Source organism: Camarhynchus parvulus, chromosome Z (assembly GCF_901933205.1).
Source record: "Camarhynchus parvulus chromosome Z, STF_HiC, whole genome shotgun sequence".
Lineage (NCBI taxonomy): Eukaryota > Metazoa > Chordata > Aves > Passeriformes > Thraupidae > Camarhynchus > Camarhynchus parvulus.
In genome coordinates, this window is record NC_044601.1 from 47,297,678 (window position 1) to 47,324,784 (window position 27,107).

The 27,107-nt window shown below is 39.4% G+C and overlaps 2 protein-coding genes and 1 pseudogene across 5 annotated transcripts in view; 1 reads left to right on the top strand and 2 right to left on the bottom strand.

Annotated features, from left to right (window-relative positions):
* SCAMP1 (secretory carrier membrane protein 1) overlaps window positions 1-5,758 on the top strand; it is a 45,175-nt gene extending 39,417 nt beyond the window's left edge. For both annotated transcript variants that reach the window (XM_030968332.1, XM_030968333.1), the window contains 2 exons: window positions 815-932; window positions 2,506-5,758. In XM_030968332.1, the coding sequence (XP_030824192.1) occupies window positions 815-932; window positions 2,506-2,670 (283 nt within the window). In that variant the 3' untranslated portion in view covers window positions 2,671-5,758. The remainder of the gene's footprint in view (window positions 1-814; window positions 933-2,505) is intronic.
* Window positions 5,759-8,661: 2,903 nt separating this feature from the next.
* LOC115915777 lies at window positions 8,662-13,604 on the bottom strand (annotated as a pseudogene).
* LHFPL2 (LHFPL tetraspan subfamily member 2) overlaps window positions 13,238-27,107 on the bottom strand; it is a 126,096-nt gene continuing 112,226 nt past the window's right edge. For all 3 annotated transcript variants that reach the window (XM_030968500.1, XM_030968501.1, XM_030968499.1), the window contains one exon: window positions 13,238-13,912. In XM_030968500.1, coding sequence (XP_030824360.1) covers window positions 13,656-13,912 — 257 coding nt within the window. In that variant the 3' untranslated portion in view covers window positions 13,238-13,655. The remainder of the gene's footprint in view (window positions 13,913-27,107) is intronic.

The window sequence follows — 27,107 nt, forward strand, 5'->3', positions numbered from 1 at the left end:
CAGAAAATCCTAAATACAGTTCAGATTTTGGGGATTTGTGGTAGATTATAGTGGGATACAGTGGATATCAAAGCAGTGTGAAGCAGGTAGGGGACAGTTTTAAGGTTTGGATTTACATAATTTTTTGCTAGGGGCTTTTTGTGTTGTTTTTTTTTTATTATGTGGAAAAATCTTATTCATCTTAATGCATAGGTTTTGTTCATAAGGCAGCTTGCTTTTTAAATTTTCAGGTCTGAAACTGTTGGTGCCTGTTGGTGTTTCAATTTTGAACAATGGGGAGATGCTTGAAGTAGATACTTCTAGAGCAGTTTTTTTCTATTAGTTCATCTGATGCTCTCTACTTCAAAAAAAATTATATTTACCTCAGTTGAGAAAGCATCACTGTGTGGATACAATTAAATGAGTCTTCCTATAGAAGCTGTGTATGTGTGGTATTCTGTTCTGTATTTATAGAAGTTAGAAACTATCTTTTTAGGGATATTTTCTCATCTATGAATTCATGTAGTCTTGAATCAATCTGAAATGACAGTTGAGAAGCAGCTTTCTAATTTCTCCACAGTTTTGCTCAAGGACAATAATATTTACAACAACTTTTCATACAGTTTCACTGCATTTTCTGGGGAAAAAATGGAAATTAAACTTAAAAAGTATATAATAGAACCAGAATATGCTTATGTAAAATTCCCATTATTTTTCTTTAAAAATACTCAAAATGGTTAAGAACCAGGAGGTTATGAAATTTTCTTTGGTGAAGGTATCTGATTAAATGGTTCATGGCTGTACTAGTAAACTTTGTTATTTCTCCTTCCTTCAGTGGGTGGATTTCATCTCTTACTGGACTTAATAAGAGTATTCCTGTTGGCATTATGATGATAATCATAGCTGCACTTTTCACAGCGTCTGCTGTTATCTCACTAGTTATGTTTAAGAAGGTAAGTTACGTATTATTCCCCTCTTTTGTTTCCTACATTTGATTTGGATTTTGCTTTCTGTCTTGAGAGAGGTACTCTTTCACAAAGTAGTGGGGATTAAATTACATTCTTCAAAGTGAGCCTTGCCATTAACACTTGTACAGTTTTGCATATACTGTTGTGGAGGTACAAAATGTTGTTTGTACAATGCAGGTATTTTCTGCAAATGGGGAATGATAGCTCTGAATTAGAGAACCTGAGAGGTAACCCCACCACAAAGGAGTACGTGAAAGCACTGGACACTATGATTGTAGCTGTACATGCCGGGTTGTCTATCAGGCACAGAGAAGTGTGACTGAAATGATTGCTAAGTTACAGCTCTTACCAAAATCATTCCCATTAAAATCAATAGAAGAGAGAGATGCTTAGCACCTCAGAAAAGGGTTTTTATTTCTCTTTCTCCGTTTTTTAATATTTTATTGCCAGCTAATGGTGCAGGAGCATGAAAACTCAAGGAAATAAACTCTTTCTCTATGGTTACTTCTGGTGAATTTCCACCCAGAATATTTAAGTATTGATACTGATGCGGTAGTAAGTCATTGAGATAAATGTAACTGAGAATTCTGATGATGATGTCCTGGCTGGATTCCAGTAATTCAACCTCAGTTACAGTTAGGTTTAAGGATTTTACACATGCATAAGTTCTTTTGACCTCTTCACAGTAAACTAGAAATTATACATGTGTGCCTGGAGATGTCTTTTCTTGTCTTCTGTAGAAATACTTTATAGATGAGAAGAAACAAACAAGACAAAAGTATGGTGGAATATGTTTTTACACTTTCCTTATCAAAGATTCTTTCAGAAAATCTGCATATTCATATATGACTTGGTTTATCTTTATGGATGAGAAGTAGTCACATTTATAACAGAGAAAAAAGTTACATTAATTTTCTTGCTACACTGGAATGAAAATGTCTTCATAGTATTATTTAACAACCTTTTTGTGATTTAACTGAGTCAAAAATAGCATTTGAATTTCAATACTTAGATAATTGAAAGTTAATCAGATTTTTTTGTCAGGTTTTGTTGGTTTTTATTTTGTTATATGCCATACTGTTAAGAGTGTTTGTAAGTCATATTGTTTATTCCTCTGGTTATTAAGCAGAGCTATTGGTCTTCACACCAGTTCTGCAAATATGTAACTGTGTAATAACGATATTTTGAAATTTTTAATATTCATTCAGAGTGTTGCTTACTCTTGTAACCAATCACAGTAACTAAAATGTTTCTACATATTGTTGTAAAGAAAAATTCACCAAATATACATCACACATTTTAGTGACCATGATAAGACCCCTCTGAACTTGCAGATAATTACAGGTAACACCCACAGTCAAATTGTGTGTGCTGCAGGACAATGAAAAATTCAAAAGTTTGTGGGGAAAAATTCCATGTTCTCATCTCTGTATTCACAGAGCATGAACAAATCACATTTCCCCACCTCACAGCTCTGCTTTGCATTGAGACTTTGCTGTTGCTCTGCTAAGAAATGGGAAGCGTGGCACCACTTTCTCAGTGCTTTTCCCCTCTGTAGGTGCACGGGCTGTACCGCACGACTGGCGCGAGCTTTGAGAAGGCGCAGCAGGAGTTTGCCACGGGAGTGATGTCCAACAAAACTGTACAAACTGCCGCGGCCAACGCCGCCTCAACAGCGGCCACCAGCGCGGCCCAGAACGCCTTCAAGGGTAACCGGATGTAGAGGAACAAAGTCACCCTGGTTCTCCTCAACTGTTCTTTATTTCCCAGTCACTTACTGTATTGCCTAAATGCCTACATCAAAATTCACACAGCATGTTTGTTTCTTCTACAGCTGTGCATGGGTTAAATGGGAAATGGTTGGTTTATTTTATTATGAATTTATTTATTTTAAGAAGAAAACCAATTTTTCCCTTTCTTTAACATGTTGAATTCTGCAGTGTAAAGCTTTACATATTTTATGGAGGATAAATAATTTCAACAATTGGCCTGAGAATGAATTCTGGTATATAATGATCAAATCAATGTAAGAATCTGGAAGGTTTTTTAGCAATTCACACCAGGTTTTTTTTTAAGTTCAGGAAAGCAGTTTGGATTAATTATTTTTCTTTGCAAGAACTGATTTCCCTATTTCTGCCATAAGAAGTGGGGTAATAAGTGGTCAGTAAGCAGTGACTGAGAGATGTAGTTAGGTTTGACTATTGTTTTTGCACTTTCAGCAGCTGCTGGGGGTCAAATACAAGTAAGGCAGAGAGTATAAATTCTTTTCTTGTTTGGTTTTGTTTTCTTTTTATAAGGTAAGTCTTTTGATATAAACCTGTAAGTTTGCATGAATACTGTTGAGTTACCTGATCTTGTTTAAGTAGTGTTTTGGTCCAGAATTTATCTGTGCCATTTTATAGCATTTGTTTGTATGTATTTCCATGGAGTATTCTCTACCTGTGAGAAATTATTATGGGGCATAAACATTCTCTGTAATAGAATAGTTCAGTCTAAGGAAGTTAACTGGTGATTTCAAGCACAGAGCTAAATGATTATATATTTGCTATTTTTAACTTCAGTATTCACATATCCCCTGTCCCTCTTCTATGTGCTGTGGTATTTTTGTTTTATTTGGGATTTTTTTTTGTTAGTTTTTGTTTGGATTTTTTTCAAGTATAGATTTATGTTTAACAGTGGTACTAAATCTCTATCCTGGACAGTCACTCTGTTTACTGCCTGTCCAAAACACTATATATACAGTACTTAATTTTCTAACAGGTATATTGTCTAAAACCAGGCTCTTGCAGCAATGACATTTAACAGATACTTGAATGAATTTTAATATTAACACAGCCATCTCTGTGATGTGATTTAAGCTATAGGAAAAAAGCTTTTAAACTATTTTGATTTGGCAAAGGGAGAGATAAAACTTTATCTTTATTAAAGTTAGATTTTAACTCATTGAATTGGAAGCCTAAGAGGTTAGATTGATGCTGTGAAACTAACAATCCATAATGGTACACATACTATCACAATATTCTAGAATATAATACAGTCAGGATTTGGTATAGTATACTAGAGTTTCTCTGCTTTGAAGACCTTACATTTGGATTGCCTCATGAGACTTACATACAATACTTACACAGTTTTTCAAACTCTTCCAGAAAATGGAAAAATGACATCCCATAACCTGTGTAAGTACACACCATGGCTGAAATTAATTCAGCTCTTAAGGTGAATCATAACACAGCATAAAGTTCTGAGGCCCCTCCACATTCTGAAAATGGACTGAATTTCAGTACACTGTATTCTGTTTCAATACACTGTATTCATAATAACGAAGCTCATTTAAAAAAATACTCCCCTAGCTTAATCCCTGAATCAGTAATATAGTGGTAGCATGAATTCTCCTATTAGTCTCCTTTCATTTACTAAATTCTTTAAACCACACTTGAATTTGAAAAAGTGTCATAGTTTCACCTATGCTGAAGTTCACATTAATGAATATACTTGCTTAAATATTCTATCTAACAAGGCTGTTAAAATGTCATAATAGTGGACGTGCTAACATTGAACTTAAATTTGTGTGGAATGTTTTTTAAGCTTTCCAGATTAAAGTCACTGTTCTCTGCTGAGATTGGGGGACCATCATTCTAGAAGCTATATATCAAGATTGTTCTTTTCATATTTTAAACTTGAGGGTTGTATCTAGGAGCTCTGCTATGGATTACTTTTAAATCTAAATTTAGGGAAGTCTTTTGGTATCTCTTGGATTGGAATCCTAGGGACATCATCCTTACAATTTAACTGAAGTTGAAGATTGCGTAATAGCATAGATTACCAGAAAAAAACAGCAAACATATTAGGAATAAAGCCTGAATTTGATAGGTAGATTTTTTTTCTCAAATGTTTGAAGGGTCTTTGAGAAAACATATGTAATGTTCTGTGTATAAGAATTGTTGATTTGTAATATCATGGGTTGAATGTACAGATTTAAGCTTTCTGAGTGAAATTCAGGGTTGTGTCACGTGTGAATTCTTTAAACCAGAAATCTGTGACACTTTGCAACCCAAAAGGGAGGAAAAAGTTTGTTTAGCTTTGATAACAGAAAGCTAAAATTGTTAAAAATATTTTATATCTAACAAAATTTAGATTTTACAATCTCTTATTAATCAGAGTATGGCGCCCACTTGAGTTGTCTTTTTGTAGTATTGTGACAAACAGAGTACAAGGTATGAAGTTTAAACACTGGAATGTCAGTAGTCTTTGATTTGTAATTTAGGAGTTTTTATTTATCTGAGGATGTTTGTATATTTTGTAAATTACTAATACTGTTCAGCCATCTTGGTGAATGTCATGGTTCTGTACAAATGCACTTCTTCTGTCCCTCTGTTGCATGTCTGGGTAGTTCAGAAGTTTTGTATATTTATTGTATTAACACAGTGTCATAGAACAAAAAAATACTTTTTCCTAGGTGTTCGCTCTGTATAGTTTTGACCAATAATGGGGATTTTTCTTCTAACAGTCAGGGTCATGTGCAGGGAGGATGATCTATGTAAAAGTCTGACTTGCTTTTTATAATTCTGTATATAGATGCTGTATTTCTGCTGAAATGGTGAAGCAAAATGTCCACTATCAATAAATCTGGTTATAGAGAATTAGTCTACTCAACTGTTACGAAGAAAATTCTTAAAATACTTGCAGTTTACCTTCTTGTGCTGTAAACTCACAAGGGTTAAAATTAAACATGCTCTGTCATGACTGAATGGAATTCTACAGGTATTGACTCTTAAAACATTATTGAAAGTAAAATGAAGTTGCTGAAAAAAGCTTTGCCTTGGTAGTATTTATTTTCCTAATTTCTGCCAGTGAATCAACATTTCTGTGTTACTGCGGTCCTGCTCTTTTTTTTTTTTAGTCACTAGCACAATCTGTTGATTTTTTGTTCGTGTAATGTCAGTTGCAGCACCTGCTCTCTAGTACTCACCTTACTACTGGGTTTCCTCTGAAGGGCTGAGTGACTTCATCATCAACTGTGATGTAGGTAAGTTTGCAAATTATATTCCTGCAGTGATGCATTGAACGGTGCTCTGAGGTCTGGTCAGGATTATTTTGGGAGATGGCAGACGTATGTTTTTGAAGATGCTTTTACATGCATGCATCAGTCAGTATTGACATTCTTCATCCACTTGATCTTTGTAATTTACAGATCTAGAATGGCAGTGTCAGCAGACTGAAGGAAGAGGTTTTGTACTTTCTTGTAAATGTAAGCATGGTTGTGCCATATGATCCAGTCATGTTTTATGTTTAGAATTATTACACATAATATAGTGTTATTACACATAGCATAGTGCTCTGGTTTGCTTAGGTTACTTTCCTCAAGAATGTAAGCATGGACTTGGAAAAGCATGCACACATTGAGAGAAAAGCATGGGTTAAGAGAACTGTAATTAAAAATACTCAGTGATACTTCTGGGGAAGTATTTCTGCTAAGTAAAAAGCACACACCTGGAATATTCTGGTTATTAATCTGTACTATGGCACAGTAGGTCAGATAATTAATTAGGTTTTACATTAAAACAGGTATGAATTAGTTTGTACATTTTTTCTACAAATTAATTTTATGTCTGCAAGTAGCTTTTATTTTCATAATTAGAAAAATCAGGAAGATTGACAAAGGCAGTAGTGCAGATCTAGCTCAGCAGCAAAAGCCAGTGAAACTTTATACAAGGATTAAACTAGGTATGATGTCACATGATACTGAGGGGAAAAGAAGAAAGGCATTGATAAGGATGTGTAACTTGTGGCTCATGCTGCCATACATTTTGTTCTGGAAAAAAAAAATTCCAGCAGTTTAATGGAAGAATATACTGCTCAACTAAAATAATGCATTTTGTTGGATGAAAATGATTACATGGAACAGTTGTGGCTTCAATACAGTCTCTCAATACACTTGGAGCTTCCTGTTGACTAAGTAATGAGTGTATGTGTGTATATATATATATATATATATATATATATATATATATATATATATATATATATAAAAATAAGTGTACTGTCCCGCTTTTGGTGAGTGCTCCTTCATGTTCCTGTTACATTACACTCAGTTATGAAGGAAAATACTTCAGTACAGAGGAGCTGCTTTTTATAGCATTGAGAATACCAGGTTTTATGTCATATCCATGATTTAAGAAGGGAAACCTCCAGCTGGAGAGATGGGAAGTATTTGGGACTGATTTTTATTAATAGAGTTCGAGGCTGTATTAGTAAAAACAGGGCTGGTGCAGGCCTGGAAGACAGGCTGGCCGCAGTTACTTGTGACTCTGCACTCGGCTTTTCTGCTCTGTGACCCTGTACAGCTGGAGTTGGGTAGGCAACACTGGCTGGAGCCCAGACCACTTTACAGAACAGCTGCCTCTGACCACTGCTGCCTCTGTGGCATCAGCTGCTCTGCCACTGCTCCAGCTGGCAATGCTGCCAGTAGATTTTATCATGTTTCTAGCCCTATTAAAGAGTTGTGTACATCTGAGCTGTAGTCATTGTACACATGCCAAAGCATGGTTGCTGTTTTTTAGTGCAGAAGTGTTGTCTTTGCTGTGCCTGTATTTTTTAGAAGAATGCATGATGTTCTTTTTAGAGGAGGGCATGATGTTTTTAAAGAAAAAATACATATCCTGCATTGGGCAGTGGGGTGACACTTTTTGTCCAGGGTAAGAGAACAACCGGAGGTAGTCAGAATACAGAATCACAGAATCAATTAGGATAGAAAAGACCTAAATACTCCTGAGATCATTGACCCCAGCCTAAGACCAATGTGATTAAATCTGGCATTCTTTCTCTTTTACCTTGGTCAGACCAAGTTACTGATGCCACCATATCTGAGTGATACCTTAAGCCAGTTACAGATACTGATTCCTACGCTCTCAGAATTTCACTGATAGTAAGATATTCCAAGTAAAAGGCATTTGTTTGAAAACAAGCTTTCAGTGAACTGCAGAACAAGACAACATCTTTATATTCCTGTCACTCTGATAATAGACATCCACTTTGTGATTGCTTCACTATTCTAATCCCAGCTGGAGCTTGGAGAACAAGTTATAAGAATACGGAAATGCGTAACAATACACACAACTGTAGACTTGAACTCTGTGCTACTGCCAACTCCGTTAACTTTACTGAAAAAGGAAGGTAATATTTTTAGCTGTTCAGATCAGTACTTCATAATTTCTTTAAGCAGTGTTTTATATTTGGAGACTAAGTGCTCTATCTGTACCTGTTTTGAAATTCATAAATTGATGGTGGTAGTGGTGCATTCAGTGGCATCTATCCCCTAACTTCTGGACTATAGGTTTCTAGATGTTCCAACCTGTAACTAAGAGCTACTTCTCTGAAGTTTAGGAACTATTGGAAGTGTAATTAAACTACACATGAATAATTATATATAAATTTAATAGAAGTGGACCATTGCAACTGACAAATAAGTGACATGCTGACTTTTCTTTAAACTACTGAAAGCCTTGCTCCTGGTTCTGCTATAGATTGGCTTTGTAACACTTTCTCTTGTGTTTGTCACTTCACAGCTGAAAGCTAAAACACTGTGGCAAACATAATTTTAAAAATCTGTGTATGATGAAGCAATACTTATTTTAGATCTGTTACTACCTTTTTTCATGAAAAAGGAAATGCAGTGCTTTAGTTGCAAAAGGAAACACAGTTTGTCAGAGCTATATTCAATTAGAAAGTCTCTTTAATGCAATTGTATTGTATAACACATAGTTACAATTTCAGATCACATACTTCTGATAAGTAAGCAATAGTAAGTGTTTAAGTCAGATGGGAATCTGAAATACATCATTGGACTGGGATCTTAAATGCTATTAAAGCTACAATCAAAGCTCAGATTGGCTCAATTTGTCCAATATGCTTGTATTAAGGTAGTCAGACTCCTGTTAAAAGTTAAAAAACTCAAATTTAATTGAAATTTAGGTTAAAAAGAAGACATTAGGTACATCATTCATGCTAACAAATGTACATAGTGGTGAGTCAAGAACAGAAAAACAGTACCACAAATAAACCATGGCTCAAAACCTACTCTAGCTGGATCACTGCAGCCGCTCTTCCTGCACCGAGGAGCTGTGTATGCGTTGCTGCCCTGCTCTGCTTTCGCTGGACTCTGCCCTTTCCTTGAGGTGTAGGCACCAGTGTCCATGGCTTTCAAGGAAGGCCTGAAGTCACCTCCATTTACCACTAGGATATGGGAAACTTCAGTGGGGGAGGGGGTAAAAATGCAAAATGGAAATTATTTGGCTGAAAAAAAATTTCTCAGAATCCAGAGAACTTTATTGAGTAAAATAGATACAAAGGTGATATAGACAACCCAGAAATAGCTCAGTAGCAATGTTTTTTGTAGTGCCACATTACAAATAAAGCACACTAAGAAATGTTGCTGAGCTTTTTCAGCTTTTTGAGTGTTAATGGCAAGAGGTGGACACAGCTTCATACTGGAAGTGTCTGTATTCTGAGTAATTCAAATCAATCTAGAAGCTATTTTTGTTAAATCTTCAAGCTGCTATTACTACTGTTGTATTGGTCTTCAACATCAGTGATTTTATTGCATTAGGCTATATCCACACCATCAAACTCCAGCCACTTCTTCCCTGGGAAGTCCCTTTTCCAATCACTTGCTTAAAAGCAAAAACTAAAAAAAAAAAACCAAACAAACAAACAAAAAAAAAAACAAAAAAAAAAACCCAAAAAAACCCCCCAAAAAAACCAAAAAAACAAACAAACAAAAAAAACCAACAAAAAACAAACCCAAAAACCCCAACAAAATAACAAAAAAACCCCAAAAAAACCACAAAACCCATTCCTTGTATTGCACATCTCACACAAGTCTGTGTATATATATATATATATATATATTTAAATATGCTACAATTAAAAAAAAAGGTCTATGGCACTTTATTGGATATAAGTTTAAGAAGTTGATGAAACCACAGATGTTTGAAGAAATCTTCAATACCACAAAACAAAGTTAAACTGAACTAATTGGCACACAGGTTTTAAAGAATCCACAGCAAATTCCTCTAGATCCTATGCAGTGCATGTACATTAAGAAGCAGTTACACTCTACAGCCCCCTCATGAAATCAATTAAATTAGCTTTAAGCTGATTTTGCTTTTTTTCTTTCCCAGAGTGCCTTTGGAAGTTGCTGCTGAGGAGCAATTTAAACAGCTGTGAAATTTAATGAGTGCACCCTGCACCTGAAAACCTCATCCAGGAAAAGAAAAATTCACCTTATATATACCACCTTATCACTTGCTAGAAAAACAGAACCCTGAGAAAAGAAATTCTGATTATTTCTCCTCTGTATTTCTTCCCAGCCTGTCTTCTATCTGTACTACGTGAACATGGATATTCTTGCAAGTTAGTTAATTATGCTGTTGCAGAGCAAGCTGATAATATACCAGCAACAAGCAGAAAAGCTGGTTCTTCTTGGTTACAAATGCCAACAAAAGCAAAATGTGCCACTGAAAATCTCTTTAATACTTAAAAAAGCAAACCCCAACTAAATGTACTATTGAAATTTTTTTAAGCAGCATGTGGATCACAGCAGAGGTCAGCTAGTAACATGAAGGAAGGTTGTTCATTGTGTACTTCTCAACCAGAGCAGAGTATGATCTCTCAACCTTTGTAAGGACTAACCTGACCTGATCCTGGCTAATCAAGTTCTTTAGCCAGTGCAGCATTTTTCACCCTAATACTGTGTCAAGACTTGTTGGCAGTGGTGACCTGGAGTTTGGATTGCTACCCACCTAAGGAAGCTAAAACCATACATCTGCTTAGTAATTAATCTTTAGCTGGTTTATATGGTACTCATACAACTGCTTACCCCCTCTTTAACAACTGCAGGGCCCCGAGGGCAGGGCAGAGCTGAGCTGGTGGCCCAGGTTCAGTGCATGCTCCAGAAGGGCCTCAGGAGGGATGCCTGGAGGAAGCCTTGCTGGACTCCAGGTACAAGCCCAGTGCATGTCCTTCAGGTGGAAGATGTGTATGAGGCAAAGCCAATGAGACACACAGGTGTGGACAGGGTGTGTGGGCTCTGATTTTAACAAACCCTCAAGCACCACTTTGTACTGGTAATTTTGCTTCATTAAAATCTTGATTTGTGCAGGCAGTTGGTCCCAGACCATAACTTTTGGAGGGGGATTTAAATTTAAATTCAATAAATTCAATATTGTTGAAGATTGCAATGCAAGATGTTTTCCATTACCATCTGTATGGCAGATTACCTTTGTCAAGTGAGCAGTTTGCCTTATCTCACTCTTTGAGTGACCACATTCACACCTCCCTCAGGAGGGGACCTCTGCTGATAACAGACTATTGAATATCAGTGCATGACTGATAAGAACTATAACATCCCATTGTGAGATGCTCTGCCCAGAAAGAAGAGCCAAGCATTGCTACCCAGATATAGTCTGAGATTCTGGAACACCAGCACGGCTTTTTTCCACAAGATTCCCCAGAGGAACAGCAGCTGCCTCTTCCTCCTGGATCTTCAGAAGAAAGAATACATCCTTCTCTACAGATCCTCCTTGCTCCAACAGAACCACACCTGATACTTCAGAGGACTGCAGCCACATTTTCAATCGGACTACCACCCACACCCTGACCCACAGGGTGTCAGGTTGGGTTCTGACTCTGTCAGTGTTGTTCTAGTGGACTGCATTGTTTATTTTATTCTTTTTTTTCTTCCCTATTAAAGAACTGTTATTTCCTGCTCCCATATTTTTGCCTGAGAGCCCCTTAATTTAAAATTATAGCAATTCAGAGGGGTGGGGAGGGTTTACATTCTCCATTTCAGGGGAGGCTCCTGCCTTCCTTAGCAGACTCCTGTCTTTCCAAACCAAGACAAATATTTAAAAGAACAGTGAGTTCCCTGTTTTAAAGTAGAAGATGGTGGATGTGGGTTGCAGGAGCAGGTGAATGCAAGAAGAGGCTGAGTTGAAACAATCCCTTTTTGAATACAGGCAAAAGTTGGCCTTCTTACACTGCATCTCAGAGGTCACTTGTGTATCTGTCCAGCGCACAGGCGGCAGCTGCCATGGGCACAGAGGCACAGGCTGGAGCTGCTGTGTCACTGTGGTGGGCAGCAGGTGCTGGAAGGGGACCCCAGCTCTGTGACCCCAGCTCCAGCTCTGTTTGCCAATCCTCCAGGCTGCCCCAGGCCCGCTGCCAGGACTGCTGAACAGCTTTTGACTTGTGAAGCACATCAGCAGTGCCTTGAAAGCAGCTACCTACCTGGACAGTAAATATTTTTTAATAACTAATGGCACATTTTAAGGGACTGACCAGGCAAAACCAAGAATCTCTGCTCAGTGTAATAGTGAAGCAACACTGTCACTAGATGATGTTAAACTACCAAGAAATAAGAAAAGGAATCTAAAATTCGCCTAGTATTTAATTAGAACTACTCAGATCAATTATCCCCAATGCTCCTATGGCACAGTTGCATCATTCCTTTGTTTGTTAAAATACCTTACAAACTTGGTATCAGATGTAGTTCTAGTAAGTGAGGCAACACCACAAATAACACAATGAGCTGGCTTTGAGAAAAAATGGCATTTGTGGCAACGTCTGTTTAATTTCTGCTGATTTAGTTGGAAAAAGGTCTACTACTACACACACACACAAAAAAAAAAGGAAAAAAATCTTCCCAGCCATATAGAATTTGTAAAGGCTTCCTGAAAAATTTAAGTTTCCTAATGACTCATGTGCGTCTGGGTCATGAGACAGACTGATCTGTAGGCTGGGAATGACGTTTCACTGATGAGAGAAAAGGTACAATGTTGAATTACAATGTGGAATCCACAGCTGTAGGAGAGGCTGCAGCCCAATTAAGGCTAGTGCTGTGGGGAGCTGTTGTCTGCTTGGGATTTCAGAAGTTTTAAAAAAGGCTGTAGAAATATTTCAGTTTTATCTGAATCAGGTGAGAACCAGTTTAATAACAGCTTCTCTGTCTAGTCAGTGGAAACAATATATACCTGCCAAGTAATAAGCTGCACACACCTTGTGCTTTAAGTTTCAAGAGAGAGAAACCTGGCAAGGACTTGACTTTTTAAATGCCTTGAGATTGGTGTAAACGTCAGCTTTGCTCTCTCCAACATAGAGTTAATATCCAAGAAGGCACTGTACTTCTAGGAAGTTCAGTACCAAAAAGCACCTCCATGAAAATGGTACCAAACCAGGTGATGGTGAAGAAATATACACCAGTGAGGGGAGCCCTTGGAAACAAAGCCTCATTAAAATAGGCTTCTCTTTTGCTTAAGAAAAAAAATGTGCTGGCTTTTATTATTTTAAACCCAAATTCTTCAAAGTGACCAAGGTGGGTTAGGCAATCCGATCAATCAGAATTTTTCAGTTTTAACAACATTCCTGCTATATACATGTGATTACTCACATCCCCAGTCGGATTAATATATTCCACTGTGTCCTGATCACAGAATGAAACTAAAAATATCCCCAAGTATTTACATTCTGCTTTCTTGGGATCCTTTCTCTGATCCTCATTGCCCAGCAAAGAAGAAAAACCCTTTCAGTAGTTCAGGGTTGGAATGCATGGGGCTCAATCACACAAATGTTAAAAACAGGTAAATGGATCTGCTTGCCCAGTCAATGGAAAGCAGATAAAGATCCAGGTGCTGGTATTTTTCCCCACTGGAGTTAAAGGAGGCAGATAAGGTTTTTTCCTTCTTCTATTTCTTCTTGCACTTTGTCACTGGATGTGGCTATTTCAGCTTGTGCTGAGAAGACTGCGCAGATGAAGGTCAGCACAGTGCCGCCGATAGCTGTGTAGAAAGCCCAGCCCAAGGAGCAGTCTCCCAGTTTGTAAGCAGAAGCATAAGGTCCACAATAGCTTATCGCCTTCTGGCATCCCCAACCTGCAGGGTAAAGTATCAAGCCTAAGATAAGGAAGAGCCCTAGAAATAAAAACAGAAAGAAGTTTTACAAACAATCAGTCTAACACCAAATGCAGCACATCTCGTAATTGTTATTATGGTCACTAATACTCATAATTTACCAGGATTAGGAGAAAACTGCCATCTCATCCATCCAATCTTCCTTTACTGATTGTTCCCTAGTATAGGCCAGGCAGTCTTTCAACTAAATCTGAAGCTACCTTGTGATTTATGTTGTATGTGAAAGGCTTACTTTTTATGATGATGGCCTAATTCCTTATTTTAATCTCTGTACTCCTCCTATGTCCTTTCCTCTCACACATTATTGCTACCAATACAGAGCATACAAAATATTCAAGCATCTCCACCTACTGCTTATGCTTGCACTTCTCAAAAATGTACGAATACTTGCATCCACTTTTGATTTTGTATTTAGCTAGCCCTCATTTAACTTTCTTTAGCCATTCACCATAAACGTGTTTGCCTGTCTTCCTCTGGATTTTGCCTACATTGATTTTCTTGCCTGGAAAAAAACAAACAAACAGAAAACAACAAAAAAAACCCCACCCCAAACCAAAACAAAAGAAATGCAAATAAAACCAAAACCACAAAAAACCAGTTACACTTCTACTTTTCTGGCCACATTAGGACATAGTAGAAAGATAATACTGCCAGTTCAGTGAGCTGCTCTCATAACAGAAGGATTCTGGAGTCAGCCTCAAACAAACAGATCCAAGTATCCATAGCCAGTGCATACGTAACCCTGGGATCCTCCAAACAGTTGACTAACTACTTTAGAAGGAAAGCACTTTTCCAGTGGTGGCAGGGGCAAAAGCCTCAACTTCCCATCTTGCTAAGCACCCCCAACAGTCTGGTGTTCCTCAGGCTGGAAGTGAAATGCTCAGACTAATTGTTCTGCCCATGTGATTGTCTCTCAAATTCATAGGTTTCTCTATGAAGACCATCTAAGCAGTGAAGGGCTTCATTAAAGAAATTGAAAGTCACATTAGTGTCCCTGCACATGTGTCTTTGAACAAAGAAAGGAGATTTAATCAGAATGTCTAATATGCTAGTGGCTACAGTGCTTTCTTACGGGCACTAAAAAAAAATCACAATGAATTAAACACATGCCTCGCTCCTACAAGGAATGTAAGAAGGAGCTAAGCATAAGAACAGCTCACTGTATCAAAATTTGCTTTCTGTTAAAAAATTACTTAAAAGGAAAATTATGAAAAACAGTTTTTGTTTAAATACAGTCAGTTTATCCAGAAAATTAATATAGCTTTCCAGATCCCATAAATATTTCTGATTTACATTTCAGGCACTTTAGAGCCCTTTATTTAACCTGGTATGCCGATGAAAACAGCTGCTAAAAGTGCTGTCACCTTCTACAAGTCGGCTAAAAGTTGTGCACTAAAACCAGTCTTTTTTTTTCTTTCTTGTAACCAAGAGATTACAAAGAACAGGTTTAAAGACTTGTTTTCATAATTTCCATTCAGTTAGACTAGCAGACTTCTCTGCAGTATGTTAGGGTTCCTTAATTGTTCATTCAAAGAAATTTGGCCAGATGCATGAAATTTTCCTCACCAACAATGAAAATGTGGGTCCTAGCTAGTAAGCAGTTAATTTTTGCAAAATGCAAAAACCATCATCTAACTGTCTAAAATTAATGTCTGTGAATGCCAGACATTTCACAAAAGAAAGTCCTTCCTCCAGCGTTTTTCTAATGATGACACAACACCATGGGCATGAATGACCTAAATGTCATTACTCTTTGGGGCGGCAAAATCCATTAGTGAGTGATAACTGTTCTCTCTGGAGGGATTTCATCACTGCTTACATTTAAGAACCAGTGACAAATTTCACGCAGTGTTTCCTGGCTGGTTGGCCAAATACATTAAGTATAAAGTATTGCTTTATCTTGGACAGACCTGGATAAGCTGTGCATTCATCCTGCTGAGCCCTGCAGCCATTTCAGACTAAACACCAGCAGTTCCTTCTCCTCTATTCATCACTAGTTTCCTGTTCTGCGCAACCAGTATGACCACACTATGTACCTTTTTGACTGCACATTGGTATGGGCCAGTTGCTGCTCTCTCTAACAATCACAAGCCCTTTGGTAGGTAAAAATCACCATCACTGAATTAAGAAGCTGGATCTGAAATGCCAGCATAGCTGCTGCCAACATGGAAGTTTTTTAAGTTTATTACTCCATCACTCACAAACCTAGGCAGCCTGTGTTTAACAGCAAACCGGCTTACGGCTGCTGAATGTCACAAATAGGACCAAGAAGACACATCCATCACTTTTTATCAAAACTAGAGCACTGAGCGACTCTTAAAGCTACTGGTTTGTGGAATGTATGCCCCAAGCTGAAAAGCCATTACCCAAAACTCAGGCTCTCAAAAGGCACAGCACTGCTGCCAAATGTAGTCATTAGGATTTTACTGACTTAGACCTTTTTTTTCAAAAGTACAGAAAATTCCTGGATATATAAATATAATAAATACTATAAAAAGCCACTATAAAATTTGATAAACTTCATCTATTTTCTCACAGATGAAAACAAAATCTGGAGGAAAGCCTTGACTATGGACTTGAATACAGTTAGAGTATGTACCTGATTTCAGACAGCTAACTTTGTAACTCCTGGACCAGCATACTGGACCAGCATAATGAAACAAAAAAAAAGTAGCATTTTCGCTAATAAACTTCCTTTCTACTTCTCCATTTCAATGCAGTCAGAAAGTGTTTCATGAGCCTCTTAGCACTATCTAATATTTATCACAATTTCTTATTTCATTAATAACTGGTTCCTGCTTGACAGGAAAAGTAAATAAAGGTGATTCCATTAAGTCAATTCAAAATACCCACAGGAGAAAGGCACTCCTCCGGTTCATGCTAACAGCAAGTGGAGAGGCACAGGCCCCTCACTGCATATTCAGCTCAAAGCTCCCATATCCAGAGCATTGCCTGAGCTGTGCAGGGTCCCTTCCCAACTCTCCCAGAAAGGAGTGCTCAGTTAAAGAGGAGCTTTGCCTCCTGCTACCCAGTATCTCAGAAGAGTCAGTCACAGAGCCCATCTCAATGACTCCTACAGCTTGAACAAAACAGGCAGATAATGCTCCACCACGCACTAACAGTGCAAACCATTGCCTAAATTGCCTAAAACAGCAGACAGCAAACCAAAGCACTTAACTGTTCAGCCACTTGCAACCAGACACCCCTCAGAAAGATCCACCCCCTCTACTCCTGGAAACATGGATGCAAAGGGACAAGGTGAAAAAAAACTATCTTCTGTTGACAGTTTGCCTTGAGACATGTCTAGCAGGAGGACAGTAAATATTAATTATAGAGATTTTCTCTTAATAAATCAGTTTTTGTTTGTCCCTGTGTCTTTGAAGAGAAGCCAATACTCAAGAAAAAGAACAGAGACTAAAAATTGAGTGCTCTGTCTGAACAAGTTTTCTACAATGAATCTTTTCAGTTCTTTGTGCTGCTGTACAATAAATGATTTTTAATTCACAGCCAACTTACCTGTGGAATTACTGCTGTTTGTTCACCCTGCTGGGAGGAACAAATTCACTCTGAAAACATTACAAGCTGTTTTCCACTGTGCTCATCTACAGGCACATCCACAGAGTTCATGCTCGCACTGTTCTAGATTTAACACCCTCTCTGTGCACAGCTGCACTGCTGAAACTGCAGCTCCTGCTGTACACATACTGCTGTTCCTACTGTTTAAGCAGCACAATCCCACTTCTTGAAATCAGTATGATTATTTTTCAAAATTTCCTTTTTGTTAGTTGTTGCCAGTTCTCAGTTACCTCTTCTCTGAGGAATCCTCAAAACAGAGGTATGAAAGAATGTCACACAATGCTGCCAGATGCCTAAGAATGACAACAGAAAACTATTCAAATTACTTTGTTACCCAGAGACCTCACCTATAACTCTTTGGTGTACGTTCTGTCAGCAGAGAACATTTTTACATCTTTCACTGAAGGCAATTTGACCACATAACCTTTTATTATCAGGCCCTAATTACTTGCTTTTGAAAAGATGTCTTTGTGAGATCTAGATTTTAATGTTCCTATTAGATTACTATGTATCTCCTGATTACAACAGCCTATTAAACATCAGGCATTCTTTACTTAAAATGTGTAAAAGCAACTCTTTTCTCCTTAAACACCAAATCAAAACCTTACAGCACACTGAGAACATCAGTATCAATATAGCAGACTGCATCACTGTGCAAAAATATTTCAGAAGACAGTTGATTAATGCTTTCTCCTATAGGAGAAGACTTTTTGTATTTGTAAGCCAAGAACTTTTCCCTTTTACAGGCCGGCAACTGCAGCAAGGTATTGCTCCTCCTGGTTTTTATACACTGCAGCAATGCTGCCTGGTCAACATTGTGGAAAACCAACAGACCAGCCTTTCATTGTGGGCATTTTTATGTTACGTTATGAGCTGGGGTTCAGATCTGAGGAAAACATTTCTTCTTCCTTGGAAGCAACCCTTGAGACAGGAGGTAGGGCACAGGCTTGTTTAGCCAGATGAAGGCATGCTTTAGTTTTAACAGTCTCCTGTGCAGCTGTTGTTGTGCCATATTAAACAAGAGCATATACTAACAAAGCCACTTTCCATTGCAAAGCCTGAAACCATCTACTCATTTCCTAGCAAAATAGTAAAAAGAGCTTTTAAATACTGCTGAAGAAACAGGAAATTAAGCAGCTGTGATCAATGAGGTGGCACTGCAACAGGCTCCTATGGAGCCGCTCAACTGAGCAGCAACATTTTAAGACAGGAAAAGAAAAAGGGTAAAAGGGTAAAAGCAGGGAGGGACTAGCTTTGCAGTGTAGTGCAGGTGGGGCTGCATCCCCAGTGGCACTGATCCTGATTGTTTTAATCCTCTGCAAAACCACAGGGGATTAAGAATCAGCCCAGGGACACTGCATCAGTCAGGCACCCTGCCTTTATTGCTCACATTTCCACCTGTGTCAGTATGCTACCCGAACACTTCATGTGTTAAATATCTGTGCAAATATACTAGTCTAGCTTCAGCCAAGAAGGCTTCCACATATGCAAATTTTTCCTGACAAACCCAGCAGGGATGCTACTGGGTTACCTCCCACTCGTGCATTTTTGATCACTTTGCTCCCTGACAGACAGGTGAAGGAACAGCCTCCCACTTGGCAGCTGCACAACAGACACCTTCAGCCTGTGCAGTGATTCAGTAATACAATTTTAATCAGATGACAGCTCAAGAGATGGGCTCAGGCCTGCTGACATGGTGTTTCTAGCACTCCACACTGGCTACAGGAAAAGCATGAGATGTTGAATGGAGCACTGCTTATAGCACCCACAGCACAGGGCCCCAGACCTGCCTCTGCAGCTGCTCTTCAGCCCCCTGGATGGCTGCCAGCCCCACCAAATGCAAGCAGCTGACCAGAGGCAGGTAGGTCTTTGTCCAGAAAGAAAGGGGAGACTTTGCATGCCCTAGTGCCTTGGAAATGGCCTCTGGCCCACTCATAAATGCTGCATGAGAAACAAGAGAAAAATTCACAGCATTATGAAGATCAATGCTTCAAATATCCTACCTGGACACCACAGTTGGTGCAGGCTAACACAAGCAGGTGTGTTTTGGGGCATGTTGGAAGCATGGCTGTTGAGAGGGGCAAGGTTGCCAGCAGGCAGTGCACTGAGGCAAGTGCTCACCTTCATACCTTTAATCACTGCAGATAACTGCTCACATATAGAGATTTCAGCATACCTGGGATACCCTATGCTAAGGCAGAAGAATTAGTAGGTTAATACTCCAACCAGGTGATGGTTCAAAACCCACATGGGTTTCTTTTTCCCTTTAGAATTGCCTATGCATATACAAGAAGAATAAAAATATTTCCCTAATCACTGTCTTCCCCAAGCTGAGGAAGAGGATCAGGCCCTTACTCTCATGTTTCTTCTCCCATGTATTACACAAATCATAGATACTTACTCATAACCAAACCTATGCAAACCTCTGATGACATTAGCGCTGTTCCAATCTGGAAACAGAAATACAGAGCAAGGGACTACTGGTGGGACACTCAACCATGATGTTTTACTAGCCCCCAAAAGAAGCCACAAAATAACTCAGTCTGTTAGCTCAATGTTAGCAATTTGGGGGTTGTTTATTATATTGGTATGATCTTACTGCTTAGACTTCTCTGAAGTGAAGTGTGAGCCTACAGACTGCTGTTTTCAAGAGAGGAGATGGTAAATTCACCATTAGTTTTTAATAATTTTTATGTATGTGGTGAGAGTGCCCATTAGTTGGGAGGGAACAAAATGTGTAGACTAAAAGTAAAATCAGTCCCAAGCCTTGAAGTGACACTGCTGTCTCTTTGCTGGCTGTCAGCCATGTAAAGTCACCACTCTGGGGGCTCCCATGTGGTGGCTGTCAACCCAGGCAATTAAGTCAAGATAAAGCATGTTATAAGGGAAAAGCCAAATGTTTAAAATTTTTCAGCAGTACAGAAGTAAACAAAGACTCTCCTTTGTTGGGCCATTGATCAGGCACAGCCACCTCTCACATTTTACCTTAAAACCCCAAAAAGCACTGAGTGTTTTTCATCTAGGATGACCCAATAAAAAGTTCAGTCAATGCTCCTAATTGAGAAATTCAATTTTAGGTGGTAAATTCAAGGAGGCTTCTGAGTCAGGAAAGAAAGGCCATATTAAATATTCTGTTCTTGAAAGAAGCAGGGGCCAAGATCCCATCTATTCCCTACCACTCACCATAACCTTCTCCACTGCTATTCAACCAGTGAGTGCCATTGCCTCCAAACCACCAATCACTCATGCTGGCTTAGCAGAAAGGGAATGAAATATGACCACAGCTCAGTAAGGGAGGCCAAAACAACCACCTCCCTTAGCTTAAACAGAGGTAAAAGGGCTGCAAGGTCACCTTTTCATGGCCTTACATTTCCTCAATACTGATCCCATAGTACAAACAAACCTTCAGTTTGGGGGTGGGGGAGAGGAGCTGCAGAGGAACTAGGACTCAGCCTGAAGGAAAAGGCAAATGGAGACGCAGGAAGGGGAGAATTTCCTGTGGCTTCATGAGCTATTCAGCAGCACAGTGCAGGGCATCTGTACTGGGTAAGAAAGCACAACTCAAATCCACTTACTTCCTCACCACCACATCAGGAACACCAAAGATAGAAGCTTAGCAAAAGATAGTCCCTTTTCTTAAAAGAGCTCCTTTTATCTTTTTTTCTTGTGTTTGAGTGAGAACACAGCATTTGCTAAGTTTAAATGTTTTCTTTGTGTTTGCATTCTATATACAAATAGCAGCATCTGTTGTGGCTCTGAGGCCTAGAACCAAAAATCTGACAGAAACAGAGCCCTTATGCCCTCCAGATATCCCCATGGCCTCTTGGGGTCACCAACACTCTTTCCCACACCACCAGGGCAGGGGTGTAAAGAAGTGCTCGGCATTTCACCTATGTTGGTAGAACTAAGAGACCTCAGTGTGCACATGTGCCACAGGTAAAATCTTTCTCAGTGAGTAGCATGGGAGTCTCTCTCACCCTAAGAGCTGTTTGTTGGAAGAGATTTATGCTTGCCAAGATAATCAACTGCCAAACTTGATCACTGAAGGCCTGAAATTTTCGTTTATTTTTCTATTCATTTTAATCTGCTGTGTGTCTGCTGGTTTTCAAGTGCCCACCTTGATAATGTAGGAGATGAGTCGACCTCCGAATCTAACAGAACACTGAAATCTGCATTTTATTTCTTTGAAGTTACTAATGGTCTCCCTCAGGCTCAATAGCAATTTAGCACTTGAACTCAGTTTTCCTTCCCTGGCATATTCCAAGACAGCAGTCCCCTTTGCTTGAACTTTCAGCAGCCAAGTGTGTATTAGATATCATGCTGGCATTGGGCCATATAGGTTACAGGAAGCACTATACCGCAGACAGCAAAAGCAGTTCAGACTGTTAGGATTTCCATCAGAAATCCCTCTCCCCTCTCTTTTTACTTTCTTCCCACCCCAAGAATTTGAAATTCTGGCATCAGGAAAGAAAAACCCTGAGCTGAATCCAAAGAGGAAATATGCTTTTTGAAAAATGCATGCTCTGCATTTTAGAAAGGCAAACAAGAAGCTTCCTTGCCTTCAAGGGCAAAATCACTCTTGCTTTGCTCTCCTGCTGCTTGGGCTCCTGGCTGTACAACAGCTTCCGCTGCCTGCAGGCAACATCAGCTCACAAGGTGCCTTCTTCCTAATTCACCAGTTTGTCTCCTTCTCAGACAAAATAATGCCTTTGTACAGCATGATGCCACCTATAAACAAATACCCTAAACTATGCTGCAACTACTGTAACCTTTTCTGTTATGGTGTGAACATCAAAGAGCTCTAGAAGCCTCATGCCCCTTCTACCACAGCTTGTGTCTCCTGCTTTTTCTCCCCTCTATGATGAAAGGCCTGGCTGACCTCCCACTTCCTCCCCAGCTTCCTCCTCCACAACTCCCACCGGCCTCCTTAACTTCCAGCAGCCAGGAGTCTGCAGTCGCATGGCTGCACACACCATGAGCCCACCCTCTGTGGCTGCATCCCACTTCACCCACCCCCACAAGCAGCTCCAGATCCTCATCCCCTTCAGATGGTTCCTATCACAACTCTGCTCAGGCCATCTTCCTAATCACCCAGCCTCCCACAATGGAAACAATGCCAAGTAAGTATAACAGGCTGAACAATTTCTCAGCTCAAGAGATGTAAAACAAACTCTTTCAGCAGTGAAGACAGACTGTTATACACACAGCTGGTTTGAAACTGAATTTCACCTCTTCATTTTAGAAAGCTGCAGAGAAGTTTCTTTGCATTTGAGGGTAAAGTTTTACTCCTGGAACTGAACTATTGCCAAGGTCCTGCAGCAGCTCCTGATGGAGGAACCCTCCAAGATACCAAGAAGGGAAAAGGAGAGGACATGGACAGTCAGAGAGAGAAATCATGAAAAGGTCAAAAGAAAGAATGCAAAAGAGCTCTTGAGACACCTGAGAAGAGAAAGTACTGTGGAAGAGCTATCATTGCTTGGGACTGAGCAGGACAACAATCAGGGGGAAAAACAAACCTCTCAGACCCTGGAAAAGAAGAAACTTCTGGGGTGGCAGAGAGAGGCCCAAAGCTGCAGCATCTGGGCCCAAACAGACAGAGAACCTGCTTTTTTTCTGATGTTTTCAATTGATGTTTTCCTGATGTTTTCAACTAAGCATCCAAGGGAACTTAATGCTCTCTGGCCTGCCTGCAGCAGCCTTTGAAAACACAAACCTCTGCTTTGGCCGACTGGATATCTACCTGTTAAAGATGCCAGTGGCACAGCCAGCTAAGCCACACTACAGCAAAATGCAGCCATATATTCACCTGAAAAAAACAGAGACACTCCTTGGTGTGCACCTGGGACACAGCATGTCTTCTGACAGATGCAACCCAATTTTTACATGCTTCTGTCAAGCCCCATTACAGCTAGTGGACTGTGAACAGAAGAAGAGATGAGAAGGGGGTGACTCATGAGGGGCCTTCCAGATGAAACCATCAGCATCCTGGAAAGATTTGAGAGAAGAACTATTTTATCTTCTTTTGGTAAATGTTCCTGGCAAGGCAGCCCTGCTCCAGCACAGTAAAACAGAAGTAAAACAAACTGAACTCCCAAACCCATTAGCCTTCCTGATGTGTCAGCTCCATTTCCCCACTGCTCTCCCCAAAGCCTTTGCAGGCACACGATGTCAAGCTCCCCACAAAAAACCACAGGGGCTTGCTCAAGTTCTGTGGTTGATATAATATTGGTGCAGCTAATTTAGCTTCCTCCCCCTGGTGTGCAGTCAGGGTGCTGCTGGTGCATTGTGGCTCAGCTGCAAGTCAGGCAGACACTGGCTGTGGGGAAGGGGTTGTGTCTGCCCAGCCATGGCAGAGACCAAAAAAGGAAGCCAAGTTGCTGATTATGAACTTCATAAAGGAAACTATCAGAGATGAAAGCCAAACTTGGTTTAGGCTCTGTCCTAAGCTCTCCCCACCCTCCTTTGAGGCTAAGTTATGTTTATATTATATTACTTAGCAACAAAGTGAAGTACACAAGCCCAAATAAGACTTGTAAATACACAGGCAATTACACTATAGACATACCAAGATATGTCAGTACCGGATCACCAATTATTTACTTCCTATAGCTACATGATTACTGTGAAAATTTACTTTGAATTGATTCTTGTCAGTTAGAATGTAATAATATCCTTTCTCCTCCAGCCTCTGCATTTCAAGTGATTCACAGACTAAAAGTAGAATACTTTCCCTAAAAAGACATACAAATGGAAGTCTGCCTGGTCTTCCTGCTGCTGGATAGTAATTATCTGTTCAATTACATGTCTCCATTCTCTGCACTCTCTAATGCAGAGAAAACGTGCTTATCCAGATGAAACAATCTTCAAACATCTCCAAAACCAGGGCTATTGATTACCATTTCTACAGCTGCAGAAAAAAAGGCATTGCAGTCTGAAAGTAAAGTGGTAGAAGTTCTTGCTCTATAACAAAGGAATTACAGGAGTTTAAACAACAGCCATATTTTCTTCCCTTATAGCCTTGTATTTCTCATTTTCTGCCACAAAAATAATAAAAGAATCCCTGATATGGTCCAGATACTTGTATGGCTTCCTCCTGTTGATCTAAATGACAGTTTGCACATTTGTCCAAGGGCCATAACAGAAAAGATGTTGCTTTCTGTTCAGTAATTTTACCGTAGGCATCATCCACAAGTAATCTTGCTAGACTGGAAAGATATATCCGGTGTCTGTTATTGTTTTGTCATGATGAATTCCAGGAATAAATTAGGTTGTTGTATGTTTTTAATTATATTTAATCTCTACTACAAAGATATAGAGATTTTAAAGGAGATTAAGTCTGCAAGATCCTGAGTTCCTGTAGACGACTCTACCATGTGTGCATCTCATGTTTAAAAAAGAGATGTTTGACATACTTGCAAATATTGTAGTGATATAGGCTGATTAACAAAATTATTTTGTGAATTCTTCTTGTACACTTACTAAAAACAATTGTTCACATTAGAAAGAATGATGCTATGCTTAAAATTATTAAGGCAGGGTTATAACTTGTTCTCTGGTCAGGGCATTAGTTTATCTATCATGATTCCTGTCTGAATTAGCCATGCTGACAACTATCCCTCTTGAGCAACTTGCTTTAAAAAAAAGCATTTTTCAAAACTCAGGAACTGATAAAATTTAAATTAGCAGCCATCATTAGTCAAAAGGAAAATAACTGCAACTAAATAAGCAGATGCTGTAATACTACTGGAACAAAAGTAGCAGTGGACCCAATAAAATTAATCTTGAGAAAACAAGCTGTAAGCCACAAGATGCCTGGCTGTAAATAGTGGCAGCAATGTTTCAGTAAGGTGACCTTCCTCTCACCCAGTTTCATGCTGTGTCATTTACCTGAATTTTAAGAAGGGAAGTGCTTCTATGCTCAGTACAGCTTGAGAAGGACTGATCTATGCCCTAGCACATACAAAATGCTTTGTCAACTGTGCTGTTCAATGTTTTAAGCTGCAAATCCCATTATGGGTACAGCTGGACTGATAATAAAACATCAAACTGTCTTAGCATGCATTTTCTCACAAATGCAGGGTCTCCAGAACACTACTCTAAAATAAAAGTATCCTTTACCTGCTAATCCTAGGTGACAGACTAGGTATTTTGAAATGGTACCAGAGTTGTAAGTAAAGTTATCTTTTCAAAAGACCCAAATCTGACATGCCAAAGATCTATTTATGCTGCTAACCAATCTCTTCCATAAAAATGCCCCTCCGAGAGAAAACAAGCAATAATTGCACCTCCTGGAAAAACAGTCTTGGATTATTTCTGAAGTATAGAGTAAGAAAGCAAGAAATGAAACAGCCTCCCCTGGTTTAATCTGCACTGCCAAGCAGCTTCCTTGTCACACTGCTTGGGGCAAATTCTGTACACCAGGACTGACTACAGCAAAACCTGTCACGTTCATCTGAAGGACCTGATATGCTAATTGTATGCCATCATATGAACAGAAGCATCTTTAGCCAATCTAGGGATATAATTCTGCTCCAGAAGCACAAACCTTACATTGTGGGTGACATGAAATAAGTGTTATGCTTCCATACTGAAGATGAATGAAGTAGCCAAGAGTGAGAGCCACCGTGGCAGTGCTTCAGGAGGCAGCACCAGCCAGTCCCTGGCATGTAACGCTGGCTTCGGAGGGTTGCAGCAGGCAGTGAAGTCAGTCTTCACTTACTTACCCATGTGTATTTAGAATAAGATTATGTTAGGTCTCAACTAAGCAAGTGAAACCATCCAGCTTCAGATAAAGGTCTGAATATCTATCATTACATCTCCTGTTAAGGTATAGCCATCACAGACATGTCTGGCCACCTCAGTGGAGGTGAGAAGGGGGAAAGCTGGATTCACATTTCAAGCAAAACAAGTTAAAACCTAATTTTTTGTTGTGATTAAATAATTTTGTGAATTGAAAACATCTGCTTAAGAGCCCCGCTGAGATAAAAAGAGGAGGGGGCCCTGCTCATTCCCTCCCTCCTCACAGATCTCTGGGGGCTGCCAGAGGTAGGGCTGAAGACCACTCTCCTCCTCCAGATGACCACACACACAGAGAACACAAAAGATGAAAACTTGTGTATGAGACAGGTTTTCCCTGTGGAACAGTGGCAACTACAGAAAAATGAATACTTCTCTAACTAAGGCTGTCCAGGATTGGTTTACTAACAGTCATGTATTTTCTTTAAAATCTATGGGTTTAAGCAGAAACACCAAATCTCTAGAACAAATTCGTCTTTTCAGGCAAAGCACAGCTGATCCTTGAACAGTAAAAAGACAAGCTCACTGGGCTGTGTAAATGCAGCTGAACAATAAGCTGGCTAAAGGAAAGGTTTATCTCAAGGTATCACTTGTCAAGCTCACAGCTTTGAAGGAGGCTGCTTCACATGAAATGCTGGAGGAATTGGGTGTGCGACTATAACCAGCTCCTAGCCCTAGGGTGCTTTTTACTCTCACCACAGTCATGAAGCCTTTGAGACACTAAGGAAACTGCATTTGGTCCATGGAAAAATTACTAAAGTAGCGAGAGGGAGATAGACTGCCTTAATATGAGTATTAACTTTGTTCTCTGCTGGTAGCAAAG